Source organism: Rutidosis leptorrhynchoides, chromosome 9, assembly GCF_046630445.1.
Source record: "Rutidosis leptorrhynchoides isolate AG116_Rl617_1_P2 chromosome 9, CSIRO_AGI_Rlap_v1, whole genome shotgun sequence".
Classification (NCBI taxonomy): Eukaryota; Viridiplantae; Streptophyta; class Magnoliopsida; order Asterales; family Asteraceae; genus Rutidosis; species Rutidosis leptorrhynchoides.
Window position 1 is genome coordinate 229,768,899 of NC_092341.1, and position 25,987 is coordinate 229,794,885.

Below are 25,987 nucleotides of genomic sequence, written 5' to 3' on the forward strand. Positions count from 1 at the left end.
TCACAATCGAGCAAGAACCACCTATATCGCACATAGACAGAAACAAAAATTCTCTAGAAGAGGATCTGACACGCACATCCCTTAGTCGAGGGATTTCACCTTGCTCGTCAAACACGTCTATTTATCTCCCAAAGAGATTTACCACATCACCACCTCGGTGATAATTTAAATCCAAAATCACAAGTACAATTTATTCCAAATCGTACTTTTACCACAATCGACCAACGTAGGTCTCAACGCTAGCTTCAAATCTATACGAGCATCGTCCTATCTCTACACACTAGAACATCTTCGTGCGAGAGTACAAAATCCCCCACTTAGAACTCTGTTTCGTAACCACATCATCGAGATAAAAGTATCTCACAACCACACACATCACAATACCTTGCTCCAACCTTGAGCATACGAAGGATTTCGGATTATCCTTCGCTACTTCAATCGAAGTACTTTCTAAACCATACAAGTATCACTCTAGCAATCACTGAGTTGCTATCACTTGTAACTTCCAGACTGTCACTCAAGCACATAAGGGTTTCTTACCGACACCCTAAGTACAAAGTTACCGCAATACCATCGGAGTCGAATACCACGCTAGTAGGTATGAAAGAGGCACCTAACATCGTGTCATGTAGACTCCATTACCAACATGTCTCGAGATCAAACACTCGATCTCTAGGGTTCCATTCACCCGATGAACCTCATGGTTCACCATCCCCAACACAAAAGCGAACACGCTCTTAACAATTGAACACCAAAGCCCATTCCCAGGGCTTGGTAGAAACATTTCCCAACACTAAGGAATGCTTGGTTGCACCAAGTCTTACGCCCTTCGTCCGTCAATCCAAACGTCACCGTAGGGTAATCCAATTAGGAATGTCACCCATAACAATAATATGCACAACACAATGCAATTAACAAACCCGAATGCATCGGCACATAAATAAATAATCAAATGACATATTTAATAAAACGAAAAGTACCTTGACATCTTCTCGCCACACCCGTCCCCGCTAACTCGGGACACTCCGACTTACGATGTCCTTCTTCTTGGCAATTGAAGCACATCGTGCCATCGCCCTTTGGCACCGAACATTCCCAAGACTTGTGACCCCTCACGCCACAATTTTAACATCTAGACGCACTAGAATCCGATATACTCGTCCGTATACCACCTGTGCTCACACCTGCACCCTTAGTTCTCTTACTTGGAGCACCATACGAAACAACCCTTCTCTTACCTGAAGGTTCACCCACTATCGATTACGAATGCGACTCGAAACCTCTAGCCACGGTGAATAACTCTGCGAACGAGTTTACTTGACCAAGGCTAATCTTGCTCCGCAAGTCATCATTCAAAGTTCGATAGAAATCTCCCATCAACAATTTATCTCTTCCGTTATACTCCGGGAAAAATGAGCCTTCGCCATAATGGTCGTCTTGAGAGTATTCAAATCCATAGAACCTTGTTGCAAATTTCGCAACTCATCACGCAAATCTGACAAATCGGCTGGCGTCCGAAACTCCTCGAAGAATTCCTTCTTAAAATCGTCCCATGATAACCCCATAAACGCTTCACCACCAACAATATCAATTTTACCATCCAACCAATCCTTCGCCCTACCCCGCAACAAGCTAGTAGCGAGTCTTGTCCTCTTCTCGGGAGGGCATTCAATAGTGCGAAAACACCCTTTGACATCCGAGATCCATGTTGTGCTTACCAAAGGATCCGGTTTCCCGTCATACATCGTAGGCTTAGTCCTCATGAAACTCTTAAGACAACACTCCATTTCACTACCACTTCGAAATTTAGAATACTTCCTATCCATTTCTTGTCGTAACGCATCCATTTGCTCCGCCACGGTGGCCGCAACTCTAGTGTTAAACTCTTCGTCGCTCGCCTCGATCCCGTTTCTCATCGTCATTCTAAAGAATGCAAAACGATTAGTCTACGAACGTAATAAAACCACACGCACAACACCGCACCATCTTGCTCAACACTCATCGTACATCACTTGTAGACACGATTTGCACCCGTAATAAGGTTTGCAAGTCCTTAGTACGCACACACTTCATACCAACTCATTAGTACAACGACCATCTTGCTCGATGATATAACTAACACAAACAAAAATTCTACGCGATAAAAACACACGCAAGAAGTAATATCATACACAAGTCATAATCCTAGTTAGTTTACCTACACGCTAAGGCACTAACCAAGTCCCCGTCCGACCCGTTCACCTACAAGTCCTCAACAAATAAGCAACACAAAAAGTCTAAGTCTAGGCACCTATCTCAAGTCGCCTAAATCCCTTAGACCATGCTTTGATACCACTTGAAACAACTCAACCCGTATTTAAACCGGCCCATTTTTTTTCTTTTATACATTAATATCGTTAACATTTAGGTCCCAACTATGTTTCCAAAAACATCTTTAATACAATAGTAAGTTTAATAAACTTCAAAACATTTATTACATAAGTTGAAACACAAGCGGGCATATAACCCGAGACCCGTTGACATAACCAAAAGATACTAATAAGTTTTCCAACAAAAGACCGAGCATGGTGATTGGGAACGCTACCCAATCCTAATCAAAAGTTTAGAGCACAATCTTTTAAAGCAACCAGCAAAGCACTAATCCCCTTGCTTACCCATGTCGCCACCTTGCGAACCTATAAAAATGTAAACAACGAGAGGGTAAACTAACGCTTAGTGAGTGAAAGTATACTACATACATATATATGCATAAAATAGACACACCACACGATAATAAACAAATAGTACATACCGGAGCATCCAAGTATAAAGGCAAGCTAAACTAAGCATACCGTATGACCGCTATACAACAATCCAAGGTCAACAATAAGTACACCAACAACGATATGTACAACGCCATCAAGATTTACTCGGAGGGTTAGCTACATCAAACAATACGACAATATATACAATAAAGCGTAAAATGCTCAAGGTTAACCCCTTAACCCAATACCAAAAGAAGATTGACCGAACTACACGAGCCTTAGTAAATCCGCATCCACACGAGACTACTATCTTTAATACCACAACAACATCGAGGTTGGCCGAACTACACGATCCTTAGTGAATCCGAACTACACGAGACCACTACCTCAATAAGATGAGTGAAACTACACGCGTCATCGTGAATCCGCATCCACACGTGATTCACTTCTCAAATCAAAACCCACATCATCGGGGTTACTCAACCGCAACTCAATACCAATTCCACGTCATCGGGATTATATAACTCCACATCACAAGTCCATGTGATAACGTACACACGAAGTGTGCACCTCGCCAAAGGTGGTCAACCAAAACGTACAACCGTGCCCATTGGACCTATACACAAGTCCATCAAATCCACCTATGTGTGAAGTGAGCTCTATAGTCGAGAATCACTTCACTCGACCGGCACCCATCCTATACATACATATGCACATAGTATATTAACACTCACCTTGAAATCTTGATGGATGCCAAACCAAAATCCGCAATCGCCAATGGAACGTACCTATTCCATTATCACATAACAAACAACACAATTAGGGTGGATTACAAACTAACCCATATTGACAACTAGTGCAAATTCGACCCAAAAGCACTTCCAAGCACAAACTGCGCCCAAACTAACCAATAATCACTAACACAAGTGAGAATGGTCCTAATATTACAATTAAACCAAATCATAAGTGTTAGACACTTATCTTGCCCAAATTGACACCTAAACCCTAATTTTGACCCATTTCAAGATTAGTCAATCCAAATACACCCAAAGTGGTTCCAAAACTTCTATAATCACTAACACTAGTGATTATACACCACTTACAAGCCTTAAACATGGTTAAATCATCAACCAACCCAAAATCCGCCAAGTATCAAAAATAACAAGTCTCCATAAACTCTCTTCATCATCTAAATGAGTTTTACAACTAAAAATCTCACAACCCTAACTTGAATACCAAATCACAAAGATGAAATTCGGAGTTGAGACTTTCCAATACCACCAAAATGATGTCGTTGATGAGATGAACAACATTAACTCTTGAGCTTTAACCCGAAACACTCTTCTTCTCCTCCAAATGGAGCTCTTTCTCTCTAAACTCTCCCCTCTCTCTCTAGGATTGAAGATGAGAGTGTTTGTGTGTGAAAATGAAGATAAGATAATGTTTGGAACTGATTTGGGGTTTAAAACCCGTCCACAATGCGAAATTACCAAAACACCCCCAAAAGACCTCATTAAAATGGGTTAAAAATGTCAGTTCTGCGTAATTGTCGCGTTTCGCGACTCCCCGTCGCGTTTCTCGACGTCCAAGACGCGACACCACTCACCTAAACGCGATAACTTGATCAGGAGAGGGGGTTTTAGCCCATCGCGTTTTGAGCCCTTCCATTGCGTATCGCGACCATCCAGAACGCGACAGAACCTCTTAAAACGCGGTAGCTGGCCTGAAGCACCCAATTCCACTTTTAAGAACACCCAAAGTCAAACGTGGTCAAGTAAATACGTCCAAATGATCAATTACCTATTCTTGGACTCCGTATGACGCCCCGAGCGTCATGTTTAGAAAAACAGGGTGTTACAAATAGTTTCCATATTTCTCTCAATGTTAGTTACGATATTGGAGACTAGGTTTTGTATAAATATACGATCACAGAAGGAATACAAATCACAATTGATATTACTTACAGTGACCAGCAAGTCTTGATAGTGGATGCTCTTTAGCCACACATTATCATGGGAGAACTGAAACGTCAACTCAATATCACATGAGCACAAAAACTGAATGAATGAACAAGGACTAAACTCTACGTATCATGACTAAAGAAATAAACTTTTTTTTGGATACAACTTATCATTGTAAGTTTTTCCTTTCTTTTGAATAAAACATATACATTTGTATTTTTAAAACATATTCTCAATGTCACATGTGAAAGAAAGTATTTTACTTACATGTGTGCAGTTTCATCGAATTATTTCATGATCATTTTCACCGCTTTTTCGTCCACCAGAAATGTGTTTTTAAGTATTGAACCTAAGACATCTTTGTAATGATATGAATCCCCCCCCCCCCCCCCCCCCCCCCTTTCATATTTATTATCTAGTATTTCTTTTGATTTGTTCCAAATTAATTGTTAATTTTTATAAATTGATAATGATAACAAGGTAAAATTATTTTGTGTCCTGGCTTAGCTGCTTTATAACAAAAAAGTGAATAAGAATAAGAAGTAGAAGTGTACAAGCGAAAAAGTAATAAAAAGTAAAGTTCTAGTGATTTCGATTAGAGGCGAAAATGTCACCAATTGATATCGATTATCTTGGTTACATCTTTCAAAGCTACAACAAATACAAGAGACATAAGAGACAGAACATCGTTTATGTAGTTTTGTGGTAGGTATGACAAACTTTTCTATTATGGCATATATAAGTACATTTAATCTCAAGTTATTAGTTATTATCAGAGTCACGTGCAAGTTTAAGGTTGTCTACGTTTAAATTTTATTTAATATTGACGATTTGATTAATCCAAGCATCTAATCTAACAAGTATATATCTATGTATCTATCTATCTATCTTCTTACATTTTATAAAACAAGAATTAAATTGCTTATGTGGCAAAATTTTAGCAATATAATGCCACTTGTCATCTTTAGAATTGAAGATATATTAGAGAAAAAATAGATTTCCTTATTTAAATTTATATTATAAAATATTCAATATGGAGTATTAAGTTCCAAATCTCACGTATTTCTATTTTGCTTTTAACTTAATTTATTCATAATTTTTAAAGAACTGCATACGGAGTATATGATTTTTTAACCAATGCCACTTTATCTCCACGTCCTTACTTAATGGACTACATGTATGTAAATTAAAAAAGTAAAACAAGAATTAAATTGCTTATGTGGCAAAATTTTAGCAATATAATGCCACTTGTCATCTTTAGAATTGAAGATATATTAGAGAAAAAATAGATTTCCTTATTTAAATTTATATTATAAAATATTCAATATGGAGTATTAAGTTCCAAATCTCACGTATTTCTATTTTGCTTTTAACTTAATTTATTCATAATTTTTAAAGAACTGCATACGGAGTATATGATTTTTTAACCAATGCCACTTTATCTCCACGTCCTTACTTAATGGACTACATGTATGTAAATTAAAAAAGTTAAATATGATAAGCATAATATAACAGAATTAAAAAAATCTAATTTATTTTTTCAATTATGTCCCCTCATAAACTTAACATTTTCTTTAAATACTACACTAACTATGAATTTTTGTTATAAGACAATACAAGTCTAAAGTCCTAAACCCATTTAATGAATACTCTAGGTAGTTGTCACATATATCTTACATGCATGTCAACTGCCATGCTTATATCTCCAAATATATAACTAAACACAAAATCAGTAATCATGTTACGTTAATTAAAATTGAAGCAACGACAAATAAAGATAAATCTCTACTACACTTAAAATAAAACCCTAAATGAATGACAAATCATCTTAAAACTAAATCATAGCCATCCATCTAATAATAAGCACTTAATCGAGGTCATCCAATTAGCTAAATCACCTAAATCACATGATTAAGTAGAGATTAGGATTTAAGTACCTAAGAGAGTAAACGAATCGAGAGGTGAACTTGAGGATGTTAACTTGAGTACGAATCGTACGCGCTTAATGATATAACAAATGCGATTTATTATAACTAATCTTTCAATTAGTTTTTAACAGTCATGCATCGCACGGGCTAAAAATCTAGTAGTAATATAATTATACTCTGTGATACACATAAGTTTACTAACAACTCATGTTATTTTGTCAAAACTTGTATACTTATCCTATAGGGGGTTGGTTACGGTATCTGTCACGTGGTTTTTTTGTCTGGTCCCAAAAAATATTTAAGCACGTGAAAGTCACATGACTGAAATTTAACGACTTGTTAAGTATCGTTAGGTCAAGGGATAAATTTGGGATTAAAATGTAAAGTCAGTGACTAATCATGCAGTAAATAACCGACAATGAATATTTAAACAAAAATATAAAAACACGTACTATTTTAGCAATTTTGTCAAAAGAAGATGATCTAAATGGGGACATAATTACGCCACAAGTCCTTGTAGTTTATATGAAATTTCACCTTAAACTTTAATGTTTATTTTTTTGCATTCTAGCCCCTAATATTTTTTATATGTTTCAATCAAGTCCCCAACTCTAACTGTCGTTAACTTTTATTCATTAAAGGACTTGTGCTGTAAACTTTAGGGACTTGTGGTGCCAACTTAACCTCTTATTGTGAATTTACTCTCACTAAATATATGATTATGGCACCACAAGTCCCTAAAGTTTACATCGCAAGTCCCTTAACGAAAAAAGTTAACGACAGTTAGAGTTGGGGACTTGGTTGAAACTGATAGAAAATATTAAAGGCTAGCATGTAGAAAATAAACATTAAGATTCAGGGTGAAATTACTTTAGGGGGTTAAAATGTATATTCTCCAAATTAAAATAAAAAACTCCACCCAAATCTTTCGAGAGCCCGTATCTTCCGCCTCGCTCCGAGTTAAATTTCACCGAGCACTCCGTTAAACTCGAAATATTTTTACGAACAAAACGAAAATAACTAAGTACGAAACAGACACTTTTTAAAAAACGAACACAACGACAACCTGTATCTTTCCGCTCACCACGAGTTAAATTTTTCCGACAACACCTTCATACTCGAAATAATTTTATGAACAAAACGATACTAACTACGTTCGAAACAGACACTTTTTAAAAAACGCTAAACACAACGACAACCGTATCTTCCTGCTCGCCGCGAGTTAAATTTTTTCGCCAGTACCATTAGGCTTGAACTAATTTTATCAACAAAACGAAACTAAGTACGTTCGAACCGGACAGATTTTAAAAAACACTAAAGACGGCGAGACCAAAAACGACGCATAACACATGAGCCGTTTTCCTATCTGTAAATAAAACTGCGTTAAATATGAATACGCCGGCCGAAAGCCCCCGCCGCATCGCGCGGGCCGGACCCGTACTAGTTATGTCTAAATGGGGATAGGGGAAAAAATTGAGTTGTTCCAAATAACGTTTTTTAGCGTATAGAAGTCATCGGCCCTCTAATTTTCACTTTTTATGAAAACAATAAAAGTTGAATTTTAGCAAACATTGAAAACACCGACGTTAAACATTTTGATTTTACATCAAACTTAGAATTCATCGGCCCCCTAATTTTCACTTTTTACGTGTCTGTCTGTCTTCTCCGCCCAAGCCCAACCTTTTTTCTTCTACTCATTATTATTATAATATCATCATCTTCAATCTTCCATTTCAATTTCAATTCTCTTTCTACATTCATTATCATCATGTCTCCTGTTAACAACAACAATAACATTGTAGATGAAATCAACCCAACAACAACAACAATACCTAAATATAAGGTTACAGTTGTTGGAAGTGGCAATTGGGGCAGTGTTGCTTCTAAACTCATTGCTTCTAACACCCTAAAGCTTTCATCTTTTCATGGTTTCTTTCTTTTTCTTCTTTTCTCATTCAAAGTTTCAATCTTTTTTATTTTTTTTTATTTGGCGATTGATTTTTAAGATAATTAATGATGTTTGATCTTGGATTCATTGTTAATAGATGAAGTGAAGATGTGGGTGTTTGAGGAGACACTGCCAAGTGGTGAAAAACTCACTGATGTCATCAATACTACCAATGTAATCAATCATTCATATCACTTTTATTTTCAGTGTTTTTTTTTTTTTTTTTTATTTATGAAAATCTTGAAAATTAAAATTGGGGATTAATTTACAGGAAAATGTGAAATATTTACCTGGGATTAAGCTTGGGTGTAATGTTGTTGCTGACCCAGATCTTGAAAATGCAGGTACCTTCATTTAATTTTATATTATAATTATAATCATCATCATCATGTTCATCATTCTTATAAAAGAAATTATTAAAATAAAATGTTGTTGTAGTCACGTGCATAACATGAAATTCCTGCTTTTACCCCAGAAAAAAGATGATATATTTGGTTGTTATGTACAGTAGATATTTATATTTATATATATTTATGCTGAATATTCATTGTTTATCCTGGCTACAGTGCATAGACTGTTCAAAAATCTATTTGAAATGTATCTTTTTAGTAGTGGGAAAATTTTATTATTTTTTATTAGGTTGTTAATAGATCAGTTGTACATAGTTTATTCTACCTTTAACCTTTCAGTATGATAATGATGCTACCTCAAACCTGGTATGTTATGAAATTTGTTTTAAAAAGGATAGATTTTTATTTTCTTTTATTTTAGTGCATACCCTGTTTTGTAATTTTGTATCAAAAACCTTTATTGTATGAGAATTTGGGTGAGTATATGCATGTAACTATTTATATTTATGTGATTAATCTTGCAGTGAGGGATGCAAACATGTTGGTTTTTGTGACCCCACATCAGTTTATGGAGGGAATATGCAAGAGATTAATCGGAAAAATTAGGAGCGATGCCCAAGCCATTTCTTTGATTAAAGGAATGGAGGTGAAGAAGGAAGGTCCATGTATGATATCCACACTAATTTCACAACAATTAGGTGTCAATTGTTGTGTTCTTATGGGTGCTAACATCGCTAACGAGGTGATGTTCGGTTAAATTATTTTAAAATTAATGTTCGAAATGACACGTAGCTAATAATATATGTGCAGATTGCAGTGGAGAAATTTAGTGAAGCGACGGTAGGGTATAGAGGAAACAGAGAGATTGCAGAGAATTGGGTGCAGTTGTTCAGTACTCCTTACTTTATGGTTTCAGCTGTAAGTACAACTTACTGAGTATCGATATTTTTAGGGGTTATTGGACTTAGATTTGGATTGAAAGTGACTATTCGACACGAAATAATCGGAATCTGATAATTAGTTGTAATCAAAAGTTTCTTTGGAGTTATAAATATCACTTTTACTGCTTTCGTGGAAGTATAGACAGATTTTGATCATAAAATTAAGTACTCTCTCCGTCTCAACCTATTAGTCCCCAGACAAAAAGCACACAGTGTAAAAAATGTCACTAGAACACCGTACTTTTTTTGTTCACTTTACAGTTTTATCCCTTACTTTTTACATACCTCTTTGTTTTACGTGCATACAATACTTTAATCATTATTCTTATTTATTTTTGGGAAATGGACTATTAATTTGGTACAACCTATAAAGATATATTGGACTATTAAGTTAGGACGGAGGGAGTATCAGTCAAGAGAAAAGGGAAAAGGCAAAAGAAATTGGTCAGGAGTTAATTAGGTGATAAAAGCATAAGTAGTTTATACAAACGCTAGATAATTACTTTTAAATTGTACTTAAGACGCCCTTTAATCTTAGTTTTTTTGGTTATTAGATACGAGATTATAGAAAAAGAAAGCTAACTTATCTGTTTAAATACAGTGTCAAGATGTGGAGGGAGTTGAATTATGTGGAACATTGAAAAATGTTGTTGCCATAGCAGCAGGTTCATTTTGCTGCTGTTTTTTTGTTCAATTTTCATTAGCACTATTTATAAGTTAAAGCCTTTTGATGGGTTTGATTCGTTTTGTTCAGGCTTTGTAGATGGATTAGACATGGGAAATAATACGAAGGTAAATAGCAGAAGCCCTTATAAAAATCTTCAAAAAAATCAAAAATTAAGTTGCCATCTAAATACTCTTTTTTACAAATATGATATAATCTCAGGCTGCGATAATGAGAATCGGGTTGAGAGAGATGAAAGCTCTTTCAAAGCTCTTGTTTTCCTCGGTTAAAGACAACACCTTTTTTGAAAGCTGTGGTGTTGCCGATCTTATAACAACGTGCTGTAAGGCTACACGAATTTAATTTTTTTTATATCCTCTGCTTATTGTTTATTTTTCTCGAATAGAAAAACAAAAAATCAGAGTGATTTGAATATTTTATGACAGTGGGAGGACGAAACAGGAAATGTGCGGAGGCTTTTGCTAAGAATGGTGGCAAAAGGTTTGTTTTTTGCCTTCAAATTTTACTTTAAGACCGTTTTGATCATTTTTAGTTTCCGTTGTGATGTGCAGATCTTTTGATGATCTTGAAGCTGAGATGCTGCAGGGACAAAAGTTACAGGTACGGTTTATATTTCTCGCAAAATTATGAACTTTGCAGATTTCAAAAGAGGCCACCAAAACATGCAATCAGATTCATTTACACCAAATTTTGTAAAAATTTTCACCATTTTGCAACCTAATTTTTGCCAAATCAAGTTCGTATAGTTGGAACACTAGGTAAACATTCTCCACAAATTGATAATGATATATATGAATGATGACTAAAACACTTGTACACATTGATTTTGAAGGGTGTTTCGACAGCCAAAGAAGTGTACGAGGTTTTAAAACACAAGGGATGGCTGGAGATGTTTCCATTGTTCACAACGGTTCATGAAATTTGTACTGGCCGTCTTCCACCAACTGCCATTGTCGAGTACAGCGAACACACCCCAAAATTACTCGTGGGTGGTCCAACTTTGTTCTGATAACTTACAGAGATTTCAACAAGTAACTCATACTTTAATTTGGAAATGTAATCTTGATATCATTTTGATTAGCTGTTCTCTTCGGTTTTTTATAGCATTTGGTGGACAAAAGTAGAAAAATGTTTCTACACAGGAAATATTGCCAAAATGCACTATATGTGGAAAGCTTATATTGTTCTTTCCCCTGTTTCAATATCAATCATATATGAAAAACAAAGCATTTTCATTTTTGTCGAAGTTTATACTCTATAGCATCTTGTGTGTCTATTGTGATTATAAAGCAGCGATTTACATGTACATCCAGTTCTAAAAGGTGGTAAGAATTTGCCATCAATCATTATTTTATGTAACTGCTATGCTAAAAAAAAGTAGCAGATTATCATGTGAAAAAAAGAATCATTCAAATGTGGATTAAAGTACTTATCAAGAACTATAGCAAATTCATAACAATCATCTCAAGATTGTCTACTGATTGTGGCACTTATTTTCTCAGTGAACGTCTCAAGTTCGACCAATCAAACTTCACTAGCAGTCCTTGAGTTGCCAGAGAAAAGGGTCGAAAACAGTCACTGGTCACCGAATAAACCGGTTAGGTCTTTTCATAATGATTAACTCCATAAACTCAAAAAGTATAGCTTAAAAAAAATTAAGCTGTTCACAATCAAATTGCCCCCATGCAGGATCGAACTACAGACCTCCAGTTTACAAGACTGGCGCTCTACCACTGAGCTATAGGGGCTTTCTTGCTACATTGATGGTTTAGAATTAATTAAATATTTATTACCTCACCAATCATATTATTCTTCTATAGGAACAAGTAAATGGCCATTTTAAAAGCTTTTGTGGTATTTAATATTTAATGGTAGCTATTAGATATTACCCATTTCTCTACAGGTGAACTGTGAAAAAAAAAATGGAAACAACTGTTCAAATACAAAGACATGAATGAGCCGAAGTGTAATAACTAATAAGCATATGATACTAGAAAAACACTGCATCTAGTTGTTGAATCAGACCAAATTAGTATCGTCAAATCGCTGTAAACATCTACTTAGTCTCATAGTGATTGTTATCTTTAGCGGCATTAACTGTGTTGCCAATCTGCCATGTTCTTTAACACTGGTGTCAAACAAAAGGAACATCAACTGCTGCTATTTATGTAAAACTTTCAACCTCATCTTTGTGTGAAATTTTTGGATACAATTCTTTTTAGCATCTTGAGTTTCACAACTAAATTTGAAGTTTGAATTTGGAATAGTATCCAAGTTGCATTAAATATCTTATATCTAATTGCATTATTATAAATTCGGTAACCGAATAAGGTTTTTCTGAACAGGCTACCCGGAGAACGAGAGTATTTTTTACTCAAATATACGCAACATAAATGGGTTATCCTGTGACCGTATTCTGACCCATTTTTGAAGGAGTTTCTTATATATAGCTCAGAATTCAGATATTCAACAAACTAGATAACTAATACCTACCAAAAAAGAAGGGAAAAAATAAATGTAGCTAGCAATAATCAACAAGATCAACAATCTTGCCATGGTACTTCAGCACCTCAAATTCTTATTTTGTTTCAACACTAAAAGAAAGATTCATTCTTTAATCATTCATAAATGGGTTTGAAATTCTTGTAAGCTATAACAGCATAAAAAGGGTCTGAACCAGACAACAATCCCAAAAACCCTTTAACCACACCCAAAGGCGAACGGTCCTCTTTCGTAGCATCACCTAGTTTTCTCACAACTTCAGGCTCAGTGAACCCTTCAACACATTGAAAATACTGAACCACCAACTGCACCCTACCAAACCCAGTCCCTTCCCTCCACGCACCAATCGCCTTTTCATAAAACATTCGGTTACTAAAACTCACTATAAACACCCCACCGGGCCTCAACAACCTAAACACCTCTGCAAAAACCTTTTCGGGCTCTTGAAGATATTGAACACTAACTGTGCACAACACTGCATCAAAACTAGCATTATCAAACTCAAAGTTTTGATCTTGGTTAAGATCTTTAACCACAAAATAATCGAGCCTTGGGTTCTTGGCTAGCTCTTGTGCATTGAGTCCATGTCCAACTACCTTTTTGTACTTGACCTCTTTAGGCAAATGGCTAACCCATGAGCTCATGAGGTCTAGAACTTCAAAGTTTGGGCTTAACCGGTTTCTATAAACGCTTGTTAACGTGTCGATGAAGTTGTTATCGACATGGGTTACGAATCTTGGATATGCATAGAAGTCTCTGTCTGGAGTAATGTTGAATTTGGTTCTACCTTCTTTTGTTAAGACTAACCGTTTAATTTTGCCTGCTGTTGATGATGATGACTGTAGTTTTGTTGGGTCATTTTGGTTCATGATTTTCATTATTTTTGTGGGTTTGGAAGTTGAGTTCCATTTGAATGGTTTGAGGGTTGGTTGAATGGTGTTCATATGGAAATAGGTGAGTTGGTTTCTTGTTGAGGAGCTTTGGTTCTGTCCAATGAAACAAGATGATAAGCTGATAATTTAATTTATTATTTATTTATTTATTTTATTTGAATTTACAAGATATTAGTAGTTTGGAAGGAAGTGGATGTATGAATAAGTAAGATGTTTTTAGTGGGCTTAATTATATTACAAGTATCTTTTTTCTACTAGTTTTATTTTTGATAAAATTTAGTACTTTTATTAAAAAATTTGTTCTTACTAAAAAAATAAATGGATTTTGATATAATGATATCCTTCTGTTAAGGCTAATTTTAACGTGCATAAATGAGTTATACATGGCAATTACGTGTTGATTATATGGTGACAGTTATTGAATGTTATAATACTTTATTGCACGTTAACGATACCTCTAAAAGTTGCAATTAACAAAATCCTAAATAATATTACTAAGGAGATAACTAAAGAAAGAAGACTATGCGTATTGATATTTCAATAAAATGTCAAATGAAGGTTACAAAGATTCCTTTAAATTGCAATAGAATTAACATAACCACTACCTCATGACTCGACTAGCACACGAGCCATGATACAACTTTAAAGGTTGTCCTTAAAAAATTTAGACAAGCTAATCTTATTTATATATTCAAAGTAGTTGCCAATTTTCAAAAAATAACCACCATCAAATCAACAAATGTACCGCTAATTCATGCATTAATCTTTTTCTTTAATACAACCCTAGTTGTGAATACCCTCCCGTACAGTCTCATTAATTTCAAGTTCCTATTCAAATATAAAAAGTGAACTCTTATATAGACATAGACATTATATTTTATAATAGACATGAAAAGATAATACAAAGGAAAGTTCTCAAAACAAACGTAGCAAATTGTTCTATCTTCAAATAGTAACTACTCTCATGTCATTTTTAAGCTATTGGTCAACTCTTTATAGTCAATACATACCTCTTAATATATCATTCTCAATAGCTATTAACATCAATTCATTCAGTCTTTCTAGTGACACGGTAGACCGCAAAAAATGACTTCGAACAACTTTACTTATGTCATTTTGGTTCATGATTTTCAAGATTTTTGTGAGTTTAGAAGTTGAGTTCCATTTGATGGTTTGAGGGTTAAGTTGGTTGAATGGTGTTCATGTGGAAATAGGTGAGTTGGTTTCTTGTTGAGGAACTTTGGTTCTGTCCAATGAAAACAAGATGGATAAGTTGATGATTCTTTTTTTATTTCTATAATTGTTTACAAGATATTAGTAGTGTGCAAGGAAGTGGATGTATGATGTTTTAATGGGCATAAGAATTTTGCTAACTACAGCTTTTAAGGTTGTCGTTAACATACATTATATAATTGTACATAGCAGTTACAAGTCACTTTGTAACCAACAGTTATGAATACGTTCAATAAAATCCATAAAAGAAATGTATAAGTGTGACAACCCGAAAATTTCCGACCAAATTTAAACTTAATCTTTATATTATTTCGACACGATAAGCAAAGTCTGTAATGTTGAGTTTCAAAAAGTTTTGGAATTATATTCAAGTAATCAATTACCCTTTGACTGTGCTCGACGATTCACGAACATTTATGTGTTTATAGATATGTATATATAATATATAGTTATATTAATTGAAAATGTTAACAAAGTATTAGATGTATAATACTTTACATGAACGTATTTGTTTCAATATATGTTTAATATATTTATCGACGGAATTAAAAGATAATATAAAATTATTGAATTATCAGATACATTGTGATATGATTACGGGTCTATGTTATGAGGTCCACTGTGATTTAAGAAATCTATTCTTTTTGATAACATTCGGAAAATGGTAAAGTGATTTATAAGTAAGAACAAATATGTAAATTAACAGATCCTAGACAAAGGTTAGTAGAGATTGCTGTTTAATTTCCAATTCATGTTTTATAATATTTTTCTAGTGACTTTGATAAGATAACTATGTTAACTTTCATTTTATTTAATATGGAAGTAAGAACGCGGAGTGTAAATAACTTAAATGTTGGATATCGACAAGTTAAGTAACTCGACATTTTTCATTAAGATGATTTCATACGTTTATTTAACCTTTGGACTTTATCACATGCTTCACCAACAGACTATAATTTAAAAACTTAAAACCTATTATGAATATATATAATTCTACTTTTCTAAAACGTTTTATGATATAACGATTTCCATTATTTTAACCTTTTAACAAAATGATTCTTAAATATATTTAGTTTTGGAAAACAAAATTATCGTATTTATTTGATTTATTTTCAGACGTACAAAAACGTTTTCAGTTTAAAAAGAACTTATTTATTATTAAAACGTATATAACTTTTATACATATCTAGAATCACTTTTGACAACTTATTACTTAACCAGTATGATAAAGATAACGATATTTATATTTTATTTTATTAAATATATATATAACGAATTAAATTAATATTATATATATTTATACGCGTATTATACGTACATAGTTTTATACTTTTACTATACTTTAACTTTACCTTTACTTTACTTTTACTTTACTTTAACTTTAATAATTCATACTTTAATAATTCACTTTAATAATTAATACATTAATAATTCACTTTAATAATTCATACTTTAATAATTCACTTTAATAATTCCTACTTTAATAATTTACTTTAATAATTTAAAAATCTATTATAAATAGAATTCAATAGGTTTCATTATTTCATAGAAACTTGAAAATATATTTCTCTAAACTCTCTCAATCGATTTACATATATATATATATATATATATATATATATATATATATATATATATATATATATATACTCTGTATTATTTCAAGATATTATTTGTATACATAAAATACTACGACGAGGTTCTGCTCGCATGTTTTCAAAATGGGTTTTGCGAGCGGGATAGGGCTAAGAAAATTATGGGTTATAGCTATGGAGGTTATGGATAATTTTCGGGAGTATGCTCATGAGGTCAAACTAGTGTTTATCATCTCCGTTGCGTCTACATACTTTTCTGCAATATTGAATCACAATATTGATACGTGAGCACTCATAACTTAACTTTTATATATTAGTAATGTATCCCTGACTAGTGCTCGAGTATATATGATTATGCATGCTTGTATGTTTAATTTCGTCGTTAAATAGTTTATGATAGATCATGAGTTTAATACACATACTACTGAGATAAGGTATATGATATGCATGTCGTTGGAAAGCTGGTGAAAAATCAATAACTTTTCATTTAGATATCGAATAGTTTCGATGAACGGATTAAAAGATGTAGTCAATTGAATTATCTATAATTTTAAGTATTATTGTTAAAATAATTATTATTATTACTATCGTCATTATTATCGTCGTTATTATTATTAACTAATAAAAATTATTATTATTATTATCATTATCGTTATAAATGGTATCATTAAAAATTGTCATTTATATTAGTATTACTATCGTTATTATCATCAAGATTATTAATAACACTAGGTGCATTGCCCGTGCGTTGCACGGATATGGTAAGCGTTGTTGTATCGCACTTGTAATGTTGGTATGTGAAGCGATTAATGTCGACGGTTAACAATACGAATCTGGAATATTTGAATATAAATATACGTAAATCAATTTGTGTCGTTCATTTGAAAACTGTCATTATTTCATTTGAAAAGTGTAGTGCGGTGAAAAATGAAAAATAGTATTTGAGGACAACAATGACTATCAATTTAATTAGGTACTATATATAAGGTAAGTGAAAAGATTAAAACTATTGTTATTATTTATGACATAACATAAAGTTATTATGAATGTTTAGGGAAAATGAAAAGTTTAAAACTATTGTTATTATGCATAATATGCATCAATTTTAGTTATGATTAAAAATATTTAGGATCAAATGTATGATAATAACTTAATATCAATAATCAAACTGAAAGACTTTATACGCAACATTTTATTATTAATTTTTTAGTTTTAAATTGTCTTATCCTGATTAATTAATCAACTATTTTTACCATCTTTATATTTTTTATTTTCTTAAACACATCTATTATGAGTAATAATTAAGTAATTATAGTTACATGAAAACTCAAATATTTGATACGTAGTAAGTATTCACTTAATATTTAATAATAAGCTGGTTAATATTAAACTTGATGTAGTAAAAGTAACAATTATATGCTAATTAGACTACTCCGTAATAGCTACTCAATCAAACATAACGTATAATATGGTTGACTTATTCAATACATGTTAAATTATCTTTGTTATTCAAGAATCAATTTTTTTTACCATCGTTAATTACATTAATAATCATTTTACTATAATTTATCATAATAATAATGTTATATTGCTATTCATCATCATATGAAGTAAGTATTATCCATGTATAGAAGGCATAATTTTTTTTATCATATTATCTATCAAAGAACTCTATGATGTAAATGATTGCTGAAAGATTACGTTTAATAATAAAACATAAAAAAATATTAAGAATCAAGAAAAAAGTTAAATCAAACAAAACGTACATACATTTTAATAGAATAGTAAAAAAATATTCATTCTTTAATATTTGTAACCTACATCCATAACAAATATGATACAAAAAGAAGGCATAATTTCTTTATCCATTATCAAAGAACTATATGATGCAAATAATTGCTAAAGAAAATATTTAATAATACAACATTAAAAGGAAATATTGAACATCAAGTGAAAAGCTAAATTAAATAAATCATACTTACAATCCAATACAAAAATGAAACAATTTGTGTTCTCTAATATATGTACATATTTGCAATAGGAAATACTCCACAATGCTTTGTCCCTTAATGTTGTAATATCTGAAACTTGTCCGAGTAAAATGTTGACATCACTACATATTAACAATAAAAGAAACCTAAACAATAATAATAATAATAATAATAATAATAATAATAATAATAATAATAATAATAATAATAATAATAAATAATTAAAAACACAACAAATACATTATTGACGAAGATCTATAATCGACGTAAAAGTATATATATATATATATATATATATATATATATATATATATATATATATATATATATATATATATATATATATATATATATATATATATGAACTCTAAACAACTATCAAAACGGATAAATTTCACATGATAATAGAAAAATACTCAGATACACCAATAATTTGTTAATAAAGTCATACCGTAGCATAAGTCTAACGTTCGTGTGATAGATGAATATACAACATTACATGAGGAAATAATCTTACTAAATTGATGATGATGATGATGATGATTAAGAACTAACATATATAAAACTCTATCAATTATTAATTAGTATTTGCAATGTATGTGGTGAAATTTAAAATGTGTATTGTGAAAATGAATAATGAGTATTTATAGGCAATATTATAATAACTTATTTAATATAAGAAAAATGAAAAGGTTAAAACTTATTTATTTATTATAAGAATAATAATGAAAGGATTGAAATTAATCAATTTAATACATGGAAAATGAAAGGATTAAAACTTAAATATTATTATTAATGAATTTTCTAATTCTTTTATTTTTATAATTATTACCTTATTATAAAATTAAGTAAGAAATAAGGAAAAATGTTTTTTTTTGTTGTAAATGATTAAATAAGATAGAATTTATAAGGGCTAATTTATGACACAGGGTGTCACTTTTTAGGTAGTAATAGATTATTATTATTATTATTATTATTATTATTATTATTATTATTATTATTATTATTTTATTTATTATTATTAAAATAGTTTTTAGTATTATCATTAATGTTATTATAATATTTATTATTATTAGCACTGTTGTAAACGGCGTTCGTTGCGTCCGTTGCGACTCCCGTTGAGACGTTTTGGTGACTAAACCATTTCGACCCCGTCCCGTTTTCTTATAAGCCAGTCAACGGTCAAAAGTCAGGTCAATTGCATGAAAAATTGAGTCAACGCGGGTCAAAAGTCAGAAATTTTATTAAAATCGGTCATAAATCGGTCAAATCAATCAAAATTGATTTAGTTTAGTATTCTATTTTGTATTATATTAACGCTAATAGCAATTTTAGCTACAAATTTGTCAACGAAGGTTTTTTAGCTCTAAAATATGTGTAAATATATATTTATATATATAAGTCAACATTAGTCAACATCCGTTTCGACCCGTCTCGGCCCCGTGTTTTCCGTTGCGACGTTTTGAGGTCGCTACCTTTTCGACCCTGTCTCGCGTCTTTTTCAACCTTGATTATTAGTATCATTATCATTAAAAATTAATATTAGTAACATCTAATTATTATGACTAATATTGTTATCATTATTATGAATGCGATTTAAAAGATGACTAAAAGCTATTAAAAAAATCGATTAGGAAATAACGAGTATAAGTATCATGATGAAATTAAAATATTGTATGATATTGATTTAAGAGAAAAATATCCTTTTTTCATTATTTTTATCATCATTATTATTATTATTATTATTAAAAGTATCATTTATATTAAAACTATCATTTTTATTAAAATTATCATTTTAATAGAAATATCATTGTTATTATAAAATATCATTTTTATTATCATTTTAGTATATTAAAAATTATCATTTTGAATAGAATTATTACTATTATATAAGATATTATTATTATTACAGTTAATATTAAAAAGTATCGTTATAATTATCATGATTATAATTATCATTTTATCATAATTAATATCATCATTTGTAAATATAAATATTGTTATTATTATTAGTAGAATAATAATAATTATTATTATTATTACAAAATAATACAACTGTTACTTATTATTATTATTATCAATATTATTTTATCAAACAAATATGTGATACAAAGATATTTTTACCACACGTAATATAATTACATTAATAATACATACCACCATGTTTTTATAATATTGAGTGAACTATATAAATTTTATTACTTAAAATATATAAAAGTATATTTTTATATATATATTTTAATATAAATTTTTATTTATTAATAAATGAATTGTATTATTATTTACTCTAATAAAATTTGATAAATATATTTAAATATATATAACAACTATATTTAAGCTATATAATAAACACGTATGAATTTTTGGAAGTTATTTTGGGTCAAATTGATTTTTGTTGACTTTTGCATGATAATCTCGAGCATTAGGATTGTGATACACTACGACTTGACCTGAATTTGTTAGATAGATATTGACCAATATATAAATATATATACTTAATATAGGTTCGTGAATCCGAGGCCAACCCTGCACTTGTTCAGTGCCGTCATATGCAAAATTGCTACAGTATAGTGAGTTTCATTTGCTCCCTTTTTAAATGTTTTTGCAATATATATTTTTGAGACTGAGAATACATGCACTTTTATAAATGTTTGACGAAATAGACACAAGTAATCAAAACTACATTCTATGGTTGAATTGTTATACCAGATATCGCCCTTGTTGAACTTGGTAGCCTAAGAATTGGTGTTTATTATAATTGCCACCAATTGACGCAAATCCTAAAGATAGATCTATGGGCTTTGACACGCCCCAGTCAGTGAATTTGAACTGCTTTAGTACTTCGATGTTTATATGTTTGGGGATATTCTAGATGCATTTTGTTAATGTCGGTTACCAGGTGTTCAATCCATATGAATGAATTTTAAACACTTGCGAGTGTATGATTATTGAATAAATGAAATCTTGTGGTCTATTAAAATTATGGAAATGATTGAATACGATAAACTAATGAACTCACCAACCTTTTGATTGACACTTTAAAGCATGTTTATTCTCAGGTATTAAAGAAATCTTCCGCTGTGCATTAGCTCATTTTAAGGATATTACTTGGAGTCATTCATGCCATATTTTGAAAGACGTTGCATTCGAGTCGTTGAGTTCATCAAGATTATTATTAAGTCAATTATAGTTGGATGTATTATGAAATGGTATGCATGCTGTCAACTTTCGATGTAAAGAAAGTTTGTCTTTTAAAAATGAATTCAATATTTGTAAAATGTATCATATAGAGGTCAAATACCTCGCGATGTAATCAACTATTGTGAATCGTTTATAATGTATATGAACTGGGCATTTCAGTTGGTATCAGAGCGGTGGTCTTAGTGAACCAGGTCTGCATTAGTGTGTCTAACTGATAGTCGTTAGGATGCAATAGTGAGTCTGGACTTCGACCGTGTCTGCATGTCAAAAGTTTTGCTTATCATTTTTGTCGGAAATTGCCTACTTATCACTCTTAGTCTAGACACATCTTATTGCATTGATTGCATAAATAGTGTATAGACAAAATTCATATCTTAGCGTATCTGCTAATTTATATCTTAGCGTATCTGTTACTGTAAACTTTGCCTGACATATTCCGTAAATTCCTCCATAATCTACGAAATCTTTTGCTATATATATATATATATATATATATATATATATATATATATATATATATATATATATATATATATATATATATATATATATAGATATCCTATGTAATTAGAATACCACCCGATAGCCAGAAAATCATTTCATATCGAAAAAAAATCCTTTATTCAATCGTACAAAATGGAATTCATCATTAGTTCAAGTCCCTTGGATTCTGAAATGGAATCCCACTCAAGCTCCGAAAGCAGTGTGACTGGAATGGATCAACCAATCAGCCATCATCTATTCTGGATGAATTGGGGATGGGTTCGTAGCCTCCTTAATCATTGGAGACAAGAAGAAGGCGATCCTTTCCATCCACCACATTGTCCTCTTGGCGAAGAACCTGAAGCACTTACCGGCGAACCTGTTCGAAACACTATTTTCTCTCTCATTTCCAGAGTATCTCGTCACGATTATATAATACATCAAATTCTAGATCTTATTTATCCGCTTGTCTTAACCGACAATCATCCCGGAGTAATAGAAGAAGTCAACGAACTTCGCGCTCGGGTAGTGGCCTTAGAGAATATGGTGCAAAGATTACAAGCACCAGCAGCAGCACGAGCAGCATAACCAGTACCACCATCATCAATGCCAACAGTACCACCCCCAACCACAACCGCGTCGTAAACCTCAACTTTACAATCTGTCCCACGAGCACCAATGTCATACGCTCTGTAGATACCAAGGAGTACCAACAACAATAACCGATGAAGTATTAATCTATAACTTCATTGGAGAAACATTCTGTGGCGATTGTGTAATCTCCAAAGTCTCAGAGATTATCTAGTCTAGCCTTAATCATAAATCAGATATGTGGACCGAGATGATAAAAGGAAGAGTAAAACCCTGACAAGGATGGTGCACGAATTACAAGCTAGACTTGTTTTACCAGCAGCATCAATAGTACTGTCAGTATCACCAACACCATCAGTGCCGGCAGCATCATCAGAATCAGCAGCATCTACAACATCACAAGCTCCGCCAAATCCATAATCACCGCAAACATCATCACGAATCAACAACGAGTATATTGTATCAACGAGTTATGAAGTATTAACTTATTCCCCCTGAAGAAATTATATGTATATTTTATAGATATATGAATGTTGAGATCAAAATAAATCTTCTCGTACTAAGCTATTATGTATGAATTGAAAAAGGATAGATACTACTCGGATAAATTCATATTACTAATATGCTATGATGTACATCCCTCGTTAACAACTTAACCATCGTTAACTACAATTTCTGTTTCAATTCAATGAATTCCATTTCATAATAAACCAAGTGTATTATTCAATTATATGTTTGATTTTACACTTTCATCTTCGATGTACTCGAAGCTTTCTAAGAAAATATCCTCCACATCTTGCGAAGTTCACAAGAATTCCACGAACACCAACATCATGCATCAACAAATAACAAAGTATTGATTCATAATTCCAATTTCATTGAATAAATACTCCGTAAAAGTATGTAATTTCTAAAGTCTTTAGGGATTATTCAATTCTAGTTTCAACCGTAAATCAAATGAGTTTAATTTAATATTAACTCATTAAATCTATGTTACATCTGAAGAAAATATGCACATATATATTTTCATAAAGACTGTAACAAAATTCTGTTGTACAAAAGATTAATTGTGAAAAAAAAAAATTTAACGGGTAGGTAATACCCGAGAGAGATATAAATTCACAATTAATATGTTACATTCTTCTAATTTGATTCAACAATCATCAACTATACTCACTGTTTTCTCAACAATATACATTCTTTTATAATAATCAAAACAACCATACTCATTCAAATTCAATTACATATGCTGATCTTGAAATCGCAGAATTTAATTCGAAATATAACCGGTATCATCACTCTTAGATTCCTATATCTTTCAAAGTTATACTTTGACTTCAAAACTGTGCTAGAACATCATATGTATATTAACGATTACAATCTGTGTTCAAACCCTCCAAAATTTTTGAAGACACTTCAAACAATGAACAATCGAGCTGATGATCCAACCACATGTTAATCACAATTATACACCTGAAAAACTTTCGAAACCAAAGTCATAGTTTAATACGTATCTATGTCAGACCCTTTGGCATTTATTAGCTAAAATAACTTTCCAATTCCGTTTCAAAGTAGACAGTTTTGTCACAGCTCCAGCAAGTCAACTTCGACTTCTCAATCAAGACAGTCTTATTATAACCTCGTTAGATACGTTGCCCTTTTGCCAACGTTACCGGGGAACCATTTATATTCCATCACATTAGCAATAAACTTACCAACAATTTCACTCATCTTTGATTTTCCGAAAAATCATTATAATTATCAAAACACCATCATTTACTTATCTGCATATTGTAACAAGAATTGTCATACGAATCATTGGGAATTAGCAATCAGTATTTTGAAATCTCACAGCATGTCAACGCCAACAGTTATACATATAACGTCTATCTCCTGGACTTACATATTGCGAATGTGAAGTTTCTGAAAAACACCCTAAACTGCGAAACTAGTTCTCGAAATTTTGAAAAATGCTGATGAAGCAGCAAAAACTGTAAATGACCTTAACAGTAAAAAGTTGATGATAAAGAATAGTGTATTGGCAAAGCTCAGAAAAAGAGAAGTTTTGGAATTGGAAAACGGATTGAGCAAAGTATGAAGGAGGCTGTAGACAAATCACAAAGGCTGAACCTGCCTTCAAAGAATCCAAATGATTCAGTATCTGCTAAAGTCATTAACGAATATCTTGCTCCTGACCCTAAACCCCTGCGGACAATATCTTTCATCATCCTCCGATATTAGAAATTCTAAAATATCATCGTATCTTTCATTATAAATATCCTCCATATTTCTGAAGATATTTCCATAATTATTCTTATCTGAAATCATTTACTTCTTCGCGCTATCTGTGTTATATCATAAAAGAAACTATTTTAGTTTCTAAATTCTGAAACCTTCGAGTTCAAAATAGGAATGTTTTTGAAGAAGTGTTGGGAACTGAAGCATGAATTAGTATAATATAATGACACTTGATCAACGTGATTATATTACAGTAAGTCATGCTGAGTTTATAAATGGAACGTGATGATTCACATATCATAACGTCATCATGTGCTATATTACACGACTCTTGTATTCTATTTAACCTCTAAAAATATCAAGAAAATATTTTCTTGATGATTCGGTCTTTTCCGAGGTATTCTGATAATTAGACAAATCAAGATCGTGCCATTACAATTTCCTTCTTAGAACATTAGCCATGTTCATTCGAAACTCCATAACTACGAATTCTGGACCATTACTTGCTGTGTTTAATAAATAGAAGAGAAACCAGAGCATGAAGATCCAAAATAGAAATTGGAGTATAAATCACAGCAAATAGAAGAGAGCATTAACTGGAGATGACAATGATTATAGAAGACAGAAGCAGGGACTTCGAAATATAAAGGAGGATATAAAGCCCAACGACAACTCAGAAATTATAAACCATATATATCGATGC

The 25,987-nt window shown here is 31.9% G+C and overlaps 2 protein-coding genes and 1 non-coding gene across 4 annotated transcripts; 1 reads left to right on the plus strand and 2 right to left on the minus strand.

Annotated features, from left to right (window-relative positions):
- Positions 1-8,319: 8,319 nt before the first annotated feature.
- On the plus strand, positions 8,320-12,125 carry LOC139867041 (glycerol-3-phosphate dehydrogenase [NAD(+)]). 2 transcript variants are annotated; one of them, XM_071855359.1, is made up of 12 exons: positions 8,320-8,561; positions 8,679-8,755; positions 8,853-8,925; positions 9,456-9,673; positions 9,742-9,849; positions 10,474-10,537; positions 10,627-10,664; positions 10,759-10,879; positions 10,983-11,037; positions 11,109-11,157; positions 11,390-11,542; positions 12,060-12,125. In XM_071855359.1, the coding sequence occupies exons 1-12, from the start codon at positions 8,402-8,404 to the stop codon at positions 12,060-12,062; spliced, it is 1,119 nt and encodes a 372-aa protein (XP_071711460.1). In that variant the 5' UTR covers positions 8,320-8,401; the 3' UTR covers positions 12,063-12,125. The 2 variants fall into 2 exon arrangements, with proteins under 2 accessions (XP_071711460.1, XP_071711459.1); XM_071855358.1 differs by lacking the exon at positions 12,060-12,125 and having other exon boundaries at positions 11,390-11,778.
- A 108-nt stretch (positions 12,126-12,233) lies between these two features.
- TRNAT-UGU (transfer RNA threonine (anticodon UGU)) lies at positions 12,234-12,305 on the minus strand. Its single transcript has one exon. It is a non-coding gene; the product is annotated as a tRNA-Thr (tRNA).
- A 770-nt stretch (positions 12,306-13,075) lies between these two features.
- LOC139867077 (uncharacterized) lies at positions 13,076-14,060 on the minus strand. Its single transcript, XM_071855405.1, has one exon. The coding sequence runs from the start codon at positions 14,001-14,003 to the stop codon at positions 13,176-13,178; it is 828 nt and encodes a 275-aa protein (XP_071711506.1). The 5' UTR covers positions 14,004-14,060; the 3' UTR covers positions 13,076-13,175.
- Between the last annotated feature and the right edge of the window lie 11,927 nt (positions 14,061-25,987).

Coding starts and splice junctions, on each gene's coding strand:
- LOC139867041 (XM_071855358.1), top strand. CDS start 8,402: ATGTCTCCTGTTAACAACAACAATAACATTGTAGATGAAATCAACCCA. Junction 10,665..10,758: donor ACATGGGAAATAATACGAAG/GTAAATAGCAGA, acceptor ATATAATCTCAG/GCTGCGATAATGAGAATCGG. Junction 10,880..10,982: donor CGATCTTATAACAACGTGCT/GTAAGGCTACAC, acceptor ATTTTATGACAG/TGGGAGGACGAAACAGGAAA.
- LOC139867077 (XM_071855405.1), bottom strand. CDS start 14,003: ATGAACACCATTCAACCAACCCTCAAACCATTCAAATGGAACTCAACT.